The sequence below is a fragment of the Strongylocentrotus purpuratus genome, unplaced genomic scaffold, assembly GCF_000002235.5.
Source record: "Strongylocentrotus purpuratus isolate Spur 01 unplaced genomic scaffold, Spur_5.0 spur5_scaffold_11, whole genome shotgun sequence".
In the NCBI taxonomy this organism is placed as follows: Eukaryota; Metazoa; Echinodermata; class Echinoidea; order Camarodonta; family Strongylocentrotidae; genus Strongylocentrotus; species Strongylocentrotus purpuratus.
The window spans coordinates 16,236,304-16,248,129 of record NW_022145596.1 but is presented as its reverse complement, the minus strand read 5'-3'; the positions used below and the strand labels follow the sequence as shown (position 1 = coordinate 16,248,129).

General features: G+C 37.7%; 1 protein-coding gene across 3 annotated transcripts in view; it reads right to left on the bottom strand.

Moving 5' to 3' along the window:
- Positions 1-11,826, bottom strand: part of LOC578768 (cytoplasmic FMR1-interacting protein 2) — a 35,586-nt gene that overhangs the window by 4,637 nt on the left and 19,123 nt on the right. For all 3 annotated transcript variants that reach the window (XM_030980804.1, XM_030980805.1, XM_030980806.1), the window contains exons 13-27: positions 10,962-11,121; positions 10,129-10,211; positions 9,294-9,367; positions 8,556-8,652; positions 8,058-8,134; positions 6,941-7,049; positions 6,165-6,284; positions 5,459-5,658; positions 4,685-4,772; positions 3,953-4,096; positions 2,996-3,086; positions 2,534-2,737; positions 2,143-2,237; positions 939-1,177; positions 270-417 (exon numbers count right to left, since the gene is read on the bottom strand). In XM_030980804.1, the coding sequence (XP_030836664.1) occupies positions 270-417; positions 939-1,177; positions 2,143-2,237; positions 2,534-2,737; positions 2,996-3,086; positions 3,953-4,096; positions 4,685-4,772; positions 5,459-5,658; positions 6,165-6,284; positions 6,941-7,049; positions 8,058-8,134; positions 8,556-8,652; positions 9,294-9,367; positions 10,129-10,211; positions 10,962-11,121 (1,929 nt within the window). The remainder of the gene's footprint in view (positions 1-269; positions 418-938; positions 1,178-2,142; positions 2,238-2,533; positions 2,738-2,995; positions 3,087-3,952; positions 4,097-4,684; positions 4,773-5,458; positions 5,659-6,164; positions 6,285-6,940; positions 7,050-8,057; positions 8,135-8,555; positions 8,653-9,293; positions 9,368-10,128; positions 10,212-10,961; positions 11,122-11,826) is intronic.

Genomic DNA, 11,826 nt, shown 5'->3' with positions numbered 1-11,826 from the left:
TTGTAAAAGGATCAGGGGGTTGTTTCACAAAGATCTTGAAGATGAATTTACAAATTACGGAAAGCTGTTAGCATCTTTTTAAATATTTTGTAGAAGTTATTTTAAAAGGCATAAAATCATGTGACACTAATACGTGATACACATCAATCAAGTAATATAATTCATGAAATGGTCATTTGACATCGCTAGAACTGTAACCAAGATGCTATATAGAGGGAGCAAGTAGCTACAAGTAGTACAGTGGGCCTTTAAAAGAAAGGAATACTCACGATGCCGTTGATGTCCTCGTTCACGTTATCCACCTTGTTGATCTTGAGGATGTGGTAGCTGAAATCTAGAGCGTCAAACCGTCTCTGCTGGTTCAACAATGTGATTAGGGTACAGCCGGCCCAGTTCAGACCTTCGCCATAGCTCTCCCTGCGTACAAAGGAAATCATACATCAGATTAGAAATTGCATACTGAAATCTAGAGCGTTGAACCGTCTCTGCTGGTTCAACAGTGTGATCATGTATCAGCCTGCCCAGTTCAGACCTTCCCCATAGCTCTCCCTGCATACACAAGAAATCATACATCAGATTAAAATTGCAGCGTGATAATATTGCCTGGTTCACACCTTCTCTGTAGCTCTCTCTGAATACACAATAAACCATACATCAGATACACCTAACGATGAGTCAGGGTGCAATGTTTAATAAGATGAATCACTCTATTGTTATCACCACCATAAAACAAACCAGACGAGCTCTAATCCTTTGACTTTACGATCTCAAGACCTGTCATGTTCTGAATGGATTTTACATTTTTTTTAAATGGCAAATTCAAAATAAATTTTACTCTTTGACTATAATTGAATGTTATGAAGGATTATTTCGATGGTGTATGTATCTCGTCACATGAAGTGACCAAGGCCTTGTGGTTTCATCAGCTTGTTTCTTACTCTGGTGTGAAGTTATTCTCTTTGAGCGGCAGGCAGTAGACGAACTGAATGGCGCTCCAGAGCCGATGGAACTCGGTGCACTCATCGATGTTTATCACTCCGTTGATGGGTTCCTCCCCAGACCAGACAGGATCGTCGAGGAAGCTACGGATGCGCGAGAGCACCACCTCAAACATGCTCAGCCCGCAGCACAGACGCTCACGGGTCAACAGATCACCCTCTCGTGTGTCAGCCAGTTGCTAGATAGGAAAGGTTATAAAAAAAGAGGAAAATATGATTATGTTTTGTCATCTCCAGTGTTACTATGAAAAGTATTGCCATGGTGATTTCAAAACATTAGCTTCTGTAATATTTTTTTTGTAATACCACAATATTAGCAATAAGGACAATAATATCTACATTTACACTATTCAAATATCCATCACAGGGGATATATTCGAAATAGCCACAAAGTACTATTATCTTTGCTATAGTCCTGCTGCTGTAAGGCATTGAAAGTATTTATGAACTATTTCCTATCATTATTGAAAAAAATTTGGGGGATAGTTTTTTTTATTGATTCCAAACAATACAAATCAATCTTAGAAATAAAATACAGTTGTTTTTCCTTGACATGAATTCAAAACAATTTCATTACATAGATTGTACGATTGATGAAAACAAAAATGAAATCAGTTGTAACATAAATCAAATAACCCCATCCAACCAAACACAATACTACCCCCCCCCCACCATGCGACACACACACACACACACACACACTCAACTACAATGTGCCTGAATATCAGTTTTGGCAGAGCGAATGATTTTGATCTATAAAAAGAAAGTGGAAATTAATCTATGATCTTTTACTTGTACATCTTTTGACCACGGTAGCATTGTAATTTCATTTGTCGTGCACTTAAAGATACCATGAAAAAGTAAATTTCAAAATTTGAATAGCAATGTGTTGACATCAAAGTGGTATATGTCTCCCTTTTTACGATTGAGGTAGAAATTGTGATACAGTCAAACTTGCTTTAGCGACCACCTGTATAGAAATACCATCTGTCTATAAAGACCAAATTTTTGGTTTCTCTTGAATATGGTTTCCCATTGAAACCTTACCAAAGAAACCTATAAATAAACACCACCTGCCTATAAAGACCACTTTCAAGTTTTCCTTGAGCAGTCTTTATGTACAGGTTTCACTGTAATATCTTACCTCTTGCGATCCAAGTTTCTCTATGACAGGGACGACATGGAGCGGTGCAAAACCAGCTTCCAGCCTCTTCAGCTTGACTTCTAACTTTTCACCAGCTGAAATAAAACAAAAAACAATCCATGATTAAAAGCATGTGATTTGCAAACACAACCATAATATCTGAGAAAGAAAGTATTATCTAAAGATCATAATTGAGAGACCAATGGTGAGAGCAACCAGTGGCATGAATAGCCTGCCATAGTTAAGTCCGACTTAAAGTTGATCTCAGTCTTTGTGAAACTGTCCCCAGAATTGTCAATACCATGGATTTCAATAACACACCATTACATCACTCCCTTGAATTATAAACTTAAAAGCAAATCAACTCTATCTCAAGAATTTCTGTACTTACGTTTGACATGCGGTTTGGGGATGATGTTCTGGAAGGGCGAAGCGTGCAGAAGGTCACATACCTCCTCTACGGCTAGACTCTGCTCGATGAGACGGAAGAAGATGATGGTGTTCCCGACCTCCTGGAAGTTACGGAAGAGATTGACCTTGAGGTCAGGGTACTGGGCGATGTCCTGGAGATGCGCTGAGTAGTACGCTACCACACCTGAAACAAGAAGGAATATGTTAAAGGTAAAGAACAGTTTTGGTAACGCCCCCTCTCAAAAAAGAAATGGAAGCTCTTATTACTAATCCTGTGACGGAATATGTTTTGACTAATACACGATGATACAAATTTTGCCGGAAAACCACCTACAAATTGATATATTTTGTAAATTATTATATCTATGAAATGTTTCCATTTAGGTTAATATTATATGCATGTCATCTATATAGCTAAGTTTGACCGACTGAAATCACTTACCTTTTGTTCCGTACTCGTACTTGGGTAGCTTGCATTTCCTGGGCATCACGTCAATGAGTACCTTGGTGTACTGAAGGATCGTGTTCTGGAGCTGTGAAAAGCAGAGAGAAATTTTAGAAGGCACCTGCAGAGCAATATGTTTTCTTGGTACCTACAACAGATCGTCTAGTATTACTTTCACCATGTCTCACTTAAACAGTCAAACCTGCTTTAGTGACCACCTGTCTACAAAGACCACCTGTCTACAAGGACCACATTTTTTGTTTCCCCTGAAAAGGTTTCTCATTGAATCATGTACTAAAGGAACCTGTCGACAAAGACCACCTGTCTACAAAGGCCACTTTTTGTGTTTCCCTTGGGCGGTCACTATAGACAGGTTTGTCTGTATATTAATCCAGATATCTATAGATACCTTTTTCTTCTCTCTCTTACTGCTGTCCACTGGCAATGCATTATGTCACCAGTCCAACCGTCCCTCAACGTGACTTACCAGACCCTTGACTATCTTGAGCAGTTCTTCCATGATGACAGCAAAACCCTGACACCCAAGGAGTTTCACCATAATAATCATAATAAAAACAGTGCTTATAAAGCGCTTACCACCAGAGTCTTGTAATTGAGGGATACCTTCAAAAATATTGTATCCATTCACCTCCAGACATTATCATTATCTTCCCTTACTAAATCCTGACTACTGGCAATGCATTAATTCATCAACCAAGCGATCTCTCAATATGATTTAACAGACCCTTGGCAATCTGAGCAGTTCTTCCATGATGACAACGAAACCCTGAAACTTCTAGGAGTTTCTTCTCTCTCTTACTACTGAGAGAGAGCTTAATCGTGTGCGATGGATGCAGGGATACTGCAATAGTTATATTCATTCGTTTCCACACATATGTATTCTGTTCTGTCACAAACCATTGTCCACTAGCAACTTCTTTCAACGACACTTACCAGACCCTTGACAATCTTGAGCAGTTCTTCCATGATGACAGCGATGCCCTGATACTCTAAGAGCTTCACCATGCATCGTATGTGGGGGATACCAACAAAGGTGGTGTAGAGACTGTTCACTCTGCTGTAAGCGCTGTTCAGAGCCTGCAAGGAACCATACAAACAAATCAGCATCAACACAGAATTTAGGAGCCAAAAGGGATGTAGCTCATATAAGTTTACAGTGTTAACGCTCTTCTTGTTCCAAACTGACAAGACAAATTAGCATCAATAAAGAACTCATTTATTAATACAACAACTCTGGGGCCCTTTTCTGATGACTCATGAATGTAATAAAGCTATTTTCAGACTTTTTCCTTGTATCAAACGCCCATAGTAACATATTGTCCGTTTGGAGCTAAAAAGGGCTTTAAAGATAAAGTTGAGTTCTGGGCCCAGTTGCACAAAACTTACCATTGACGGTAACTTGCTATCAATGGCTGTTGAGCCCTGTTACCATGGTAGTTACCATTGATGGCAGAGTTACCATCAATGCTAAGTTTTGTGCAACTGGGCCCTTGTCATGAATTGTATTGTAAAAGGAACGTTTTGGAATCGATCAGAAAAGGTTTATCATGTAGCATATAAGTATTGGTGTGTACTGCAAGGTTCTGGAATCATCGAAATGATAAGAAATTTGGCCCAGCCTTGGTCAAAGTAATGTTATTTTTTATTATCTGATACATATCTTACCTTAGATCCAAAGAGATAGGATGGTGCTGCTGTGGGCGGCTTGTCTCTGCTTGGAGGATCGATGAACGACAGCTTCGTTCTGACATACCTGTCAAGAGGGAGGAAAAGGCAAAAAGCATTTCAACTTACATCAATCATCGCTGTTGAACGATGCAACCGAACAAACAAAAGAGCTGTATCACAAGTCAAAGTATACGATGGAATGACATGTGCAGCGTGATGGCTCAGTGGTAGACTAGACCAGTGGTCTTGTTTTGACAAATGACAGTAGCATTAACATTTTTGTGAGTGTTTGTCATGATAAGTAACACAGGCTATTCACAAAATGTGTTTCCACATGCATTGCCAGCTCAATTTCATGTGTGTTGTTAAATTTGCGACCCCAAGACAATTCCCAATTTGCATTAATAAAACCATCCTGAAAGTATCTGTTAACACAGCATCTGTTTATCCTACCCTCAAAATAAGGACCCGTCTGTTGTATCTCTGATACACTATAACATGAATGCTTTACCTGAGAGTTAAGGGAGTGTCCTTTCTACTTGGATTCTGGTAGTGAAGTGGCTTGGAAGTTCACAGCAGTGACATTTTTTCTATAGTGGTAATGGTATGCTATTCAGGTATCCATCTATTGTTATATTGTTACTGGCTGTTATGTGTATTACATGTACATTGGTATGTGCATTACAGCTGGCATGTCCAGATGGGCATGTCTATTATGTTCTTCTATTCATAACACCGTCAAAAAATAAATGCACTGTTGAGTTTTTTTACCTTTCTGTTGATCCGTTGTAGCAGAAGTTTGGTATGAAGTCGTAGTAGAGCTCCCAGAAGACGTGGAGCGTGATACGGCCGTAGGGTGCCATCACGTTGTGGTTGGCCTCACGCAGCATGGCGTCAAACTCAGACAGGGTCAGGAACTTGGACAGGAGCGAGTGGGTCAAACGGTTGACCTCTACAAGCTGGTCAAGCTCCTGTGGGTCAAAAGGTAAAGAGCTTATACGGTAAGGTCATGACTAGACTAGATCAAAAAACTATTTAGTTGTGTATGACTATAAATAAGTATAAATGTAGAATGATTTCCTCTACTAATACAATAAATTGAAACTTAAACAAAAATACCAAACAATTGGCCCAAAAAATACTTTGCAATCAAAGTAATATGATTAGGTAGATAGTGTTTTGGGGGTCTTTGCATTCCATGAGGGTCATTTCATTTGGTCGCCATCACTTTCAAACTCTAGCTTAAGATGGCGGTTTCCTGCATTTTTCAATTTCAAAATGAATTGTTAACTATGTTTTTTTCTTAAAGGTATAATTATTAAATTGATTAATATAATGATTATATGTGTATTTTGATTTTTGTTAATAATGAACATGTACCTAGTTTGCATATTACTTTATATTATGTTGAAAAATGCAGAAATAAAATCAAAACAAAACAAAACATTTACGATGAATAAGAATGAAGGGAACTTACCACAATAGACGTGAAGTCGCTGCTCTCAAAGCGAGCTATGGCAAGATCAAGACTGCGCTGAAGCGAGGTTCTGATGCGCTGTGAGATCAGTCGATTAAGGTCGATAGAACGACCTAGGAGCTATCAGAGAAAACAAAAATATCACATTTATAAAGGCGCGAGGGCTCAGCGGTCTCTCATAGTCAGATGGTTGAAAGTTTGAAACTAAGTCATTAAGCTTGTGACCTTTGGTAATGCATTAATCCTCATTACCAAGTCCATCAAGAAGGACTGAAAGCCGTTGGTCCCCTGGATGATCAGGCATAATAAAACTGCCCTCGTTTATATCCAGAGATTGTTGAATTATAAACATGTACATGAAGAACAACAAGGCACGAAAAAAGCTGCCCTTGTATTTGCCGAAAATTTTGAATCATTAAAACAATCTAGTGGAAAAGAACAGCAACAAACAAAAATAAAAAGTGATGAAGCTGAAAGTTCTGACATTTTGTCTAATACAACATTTAAGGCATCTGACCGTGGACTCGATGCTCTGCATGAATTCTCAAGGTTAAGAAATTAGAAAATTATGAAGACAACGATTCATATCATTGTTACAGCACTATGTTCATGTTTTAAAAGATCCCAAAAACATTCAAAAGCACAGGCTCTTCCAACGAAGTCAGTATTTTTCACATTTGCCAAAATAGCTAAGTTTTCAATCATGATTTGACGTGTTCTAGACCTAGAAGTCCACGTGGAGTAAAGGAAACACGGTGTTTGATATAGAAACGTACCTGTAAATGTCTCTGTCTGAGTATGGTCTCATACTTGTTTGGAGGAGGGTAGAGTATGTGGATACCAAAGTTCTGACACTCTGTCCTGAATCGCTTGTCCAACAGAATGCTGCAAGAAAGAGAGTCTCAGATCATAACAGCGTTCAAAATAGGAACATTCCAATCAAAATAGCGTGGCAGACATCAATGGTATATTCATTACCGTGTTCATCTGGCTATTATACAACTAACTCCAGGATCCTACGTGGTCATGTGTGATTTATTTCCTGAGACTTTCAAAAGCTTTTTTCATGAAAAAGCATGCAATAGTTTCCAGTACTATCCAATAATTTTTAAGGGAGCATAGAGGTTAGTGGGCTTATACTCTGTGTGGGCATATACTTGTGTAGCACTGCACATAAACAGGTATAGAAATAAGGAGCTTTAATAACTCTGTGCGGGCGCTAAAGTTTGTTTATTTTTTTTGCTAGCGATAATGACAAAAAAATATCTTGAAATTATTATTTTTTCATCATCAAATAACAAGGATCTAGAACTTTTGTTGTAAAACCAAATGATGCATGTTTTCAGTCGTTCCTTACAGGATCTCTCCGTTCTTGTTAAGGCTCTTTACGCACCTCGTACGAAGCCCTCGCAGCCTAAACTCAAGTGCGGAACGATCCTTTAATGAACTCATTCACATTCATCATTTGAATAACATCACACTTTGTGTACAGAACCAAACTACATGTATATGCACAGGATCTCTCTATCATCTCAGTGAAGTTCCTTTAACAATCTTCAATCATTCAAGCAGTAAAATTTATGCATTTCGTTATTTGGTGTAAAATCCTGGTAGAGATAAAAATTATCAAGGGCAGATTGTAAATCCAATTTTTTTATATCCGTTTTTCACTGTAGACATCGTTTTCACATTAGAATATTGACACAGTCAAACCTGCGTTTAATAGTGTCCACCTGTCTATAGTGGCAATAGATTTTATTTTGTCTCCCACAAGAGAGGAATATGTATTGTAGAACCTGTCTAGAAAGGCCACCTGTCAACAGTGGCCACTTTTCTCTGTTTCCCTTGAGTGGCCCTTATAGACAGGTTTGACTGTATGTGTAGGCATCATACCTTGCAGCAAGAGCCTTGTAGTAAGCAAAGATCTGCTCACTGAGTTTGTACACCAGCTGGTCAAAGCACAGGTTCACCTACAAGTAAAAAAAAAAAAAAAAAAGATAATTTATAGAGAGAGGAAAGATTAAAAACATCAGCAATAAAATGTGAGGAGAATCACTTGGCTTGAGAAAGTCCACTGTAGCCGGGTCGTCCCTGTATTAAGCCCATGGGAATTAGAGAATTCAGTAGTCAACAGGTTAAGTTTGATTACTCATCAGAATGAGCAATATGTGTTCTAATTTTATAGTTAAATAAGAAATAGAGAACAACAGCTTTCATTGTAAGCCCATCTTCCTTGACTGGTGGTAAAATTGCCATGAAACCAGGGACTCGTTTCACAATAACCACCTGTCAGTGACTAAACTGGGAGGTCCAATTCATCTTGGCTAAACTAGTGCAGACAGGCTTTAAAGTATAAGGGTTAATGGCATTCGAGGATGAGCGATGACTTACCTCTGCTTCTATCTCGTCATAGAGGAATTGCTTCTTGAACGTTGAGAGTGCATACTGAGCACTGTCGCTGTACAGATCCAAAGGGTACAGGATGTACCTGGATAGGAGAAATAGACAGGCAGTCAGTACCAAAACTAATTGGAGAAATGATCATGCGTTTATTAGAATCACTGACGCCCAATATATAGTGTTGTCAACAGACTGTGGATCACATGGTACAGTCAAACCTGTCGACCACCCAAGGGAAACACAAATAGGGGTCTATGTAGACAGGTGGCCTTTGTAGACAGGTTCCTTTAGTACATGTTTCAATGAGAAACCATTTTCAAGGGAAACAAAAAATATGGTCTTTGAAGACAGGTTTGAGACCAGTTCTGGTTCAGGGGGGTGTTTCACAAAGATCCCAAGTCAAACTTAACCCTAAGTTTGACTTAAATACTATGGAGAGCCATTTGTAGCCTTAAAATAAATATATTCAAAAGTGAAAATTGAAGTATTTTAGACTTTTCAAAAATTCCACATCAAGAACAAGAAATCTCCTTGATTATACAAAATATGAATGATTTGAATCAACATTTTATGCCTTTTGAAATAACTTTTACAAAATATTTTCAACGATGCTAATGGGTTTCCATATAATTCAGTCCAACTTAGAGATAAGTTCAACTTAGGATCTTTGTGAAACACCCCCCAGGTTTCTAGTGAGTCAGTCGCTGCATGTAAAGTGATATGACTTACTCCATCATCGAGGGCTCTTTTGTCTCAAGGATGTGATCAGTCAGGATCCATGGCATCGACATCTCAATCGGAAACTATGGAAGCAAATAAAACATACATTCATCAATTTTCAATTTTTTTCTTCTCTAAACATGTCAAATAAATAAATGATGTTGTACTTCTATTTGTTATGAAATAAGTCATCTTTAGCAGAATTTAAGTTAGATTTAAGTTAGATTTAAGTTAAATTAAGCTGATTTATTCATTTATTTGTATAAACAAACTGTAATTTTGATTTTCTAATGTAACATGGCATACGGTATAATTGTGTACTGAATAATATTGTGCACTTGTGGTGCTGTCGTCCCGGCTTTATTTCGTGTAAGGATATTGCTTCACTCAATGGCTGCTGGAACAACAGCACCACTGGGCCTAGAAACAATGTATTAGGCGCGTTATAAATGTGATCTATTATTATTATTATTATTTAAATCTATTAGTTTTAAATCTAAGAATATCTCTAGATGTTTTGCTTTTCCAAGTATTTGAAATGTGATTTTGAATCTAGTTGGTAGTTTTACTTGAACAGCATCTTCATCATGTTAGGTTTATGTAACAGCCAGTGTGTTTTTCAACATAATATCGACATATAGATACAATTGTCAGTTTCATCCATGTTCCTTTGAATGTAGATAAATACATCTTGTGCACACAAAAAAAAAAAAAAAAAAAAAAAACTAACACCGTTTTTAAATAATACATTTATGTATACATAAACATATATGAAAATTTTGATTTTTCTTTCTATCACAAGTTTGTATCATTTTCACATTGATCAATTTTTGAATGAATTTACCTGTATCCGTTCTCCCATCGTCATCTCGAGGAAGAACTCCCTGTACCACAGCTGAGAGAGGTCACAACATGCTTGCAGGGTTTCTATAAACATAAACAGACAACAAAATAAAACAATATCAGCCAGATGAAAACAGTCATATATACATCACCATCATCACTACTGTGTCGTGCATGACTTGGAAAATTGGGCCGGTATTCAATTCAATACTTCACTAATTCAATAATTTGATAGTCAGAAATATTACCGTTTACTGGTATTTGGTCTGTCAAAGGACGTACAAATCATGGTCACAAATCTACGTTATTGATAGTTCATTATTGAAGGAAAACACTAAGATCATAATGGTGAGAGCAAACAGTGGCATGAATGGCCTGCCATAGTTAAGTCCAAATTAAAGTCGATCTTAGTCTTTGGGAAACACCCCCCAGGTCTCATATAATAAGGGAGTTTACAGATAGCACATGGTACAAATGACCCCAAATATCCACAGATCTTTTACACATGGAGAAGTTCCACTTTGAGCATCTTAGAATAATAACTGCCTAAGTCCGAGATGTGCTTCATGAATACCTTTTGATTGCCCTCTTGAAAAGAATACTTCCACCTGCGTATCTTAGAATGTACCATTGGCGCATAAATGAATAATGTTACATAACTTTCATGAGCGCATAATCCAGTATTCATCTCTGTGGGTATTACCTTTTGGTACAAATGACCTTTATCTGCCCATGCGCAGATTGTTTCTATGAACTGGCTTATTTGAACTAAAGGTAATGCCCTTCTGGCTCTCAGCACATAGCATCTTTAGAAGCTTCCTGTATCTAACTCACCCGAGAAGTTGAGCATGCAGGTGAAGAAGTACGTCTTCTTGTGAAACTTCTCCAGGGGCTCCACCGTGAAGATGCTCTCCAGCTCCTTGCGCAAGGTCTTCCTGCCAGTGCCTCCCTTGTCCGCCGTCAATGACTCCAGCATGGTTCGCATCATGTACAGCTGGGGTGGGAGAGGTTAAGAAATATTAAAATTTGATTTCGATTTCCAATCATAAATATCTTGATAATCAAACATGCGATTGGCTTGTAAAAGTCATGGGATTCCTGACTGACCTAAAGATTTATAATTATGATTGCAGCATGAGCTAAATCCTGGATTTTTTAAGAATCTGAGGCAAAGAAACCCAATCACTTTAAAGGCTGAAAATTCAAATTGTGGCCCACTACTCTCACCAATAACAAGATACGGAACAGCCCTTCCATTGGTCTTGTATTATGCAGTATACATTTTTAAATGAATATATAAATAATAATAATAATATTCAGCTTTTATATAGCGGAAATCACAATAAGTCTCTAAGCGCTTCCAAACTTGGTTATTATTACCCCGGCTTTAGCTGTGCTGCCATTATAGTGCTCTAGCATTAAGGACAGAATGCTACTCCTACCTTTTAACCACGAATTGTCTTTCTCAGAAGAGTTGTTATATATCAGTATCTGATTAAGACATATGTTCAAAAATATTCTAAATGTTAGATTTTTAGTATAAATTTTTGAATAAATAGATAAATAAAATACTACTTCTAACTCGTAAATAAAAGTTGTCTTCCTCAAAAGCAGTTGTAATGTATCAGTATCTGATAAAGATGTTCAAAAATAGAAATGCAGCTCAGTTAAAGACATAGTAACGGCAAAAAATGCCTAT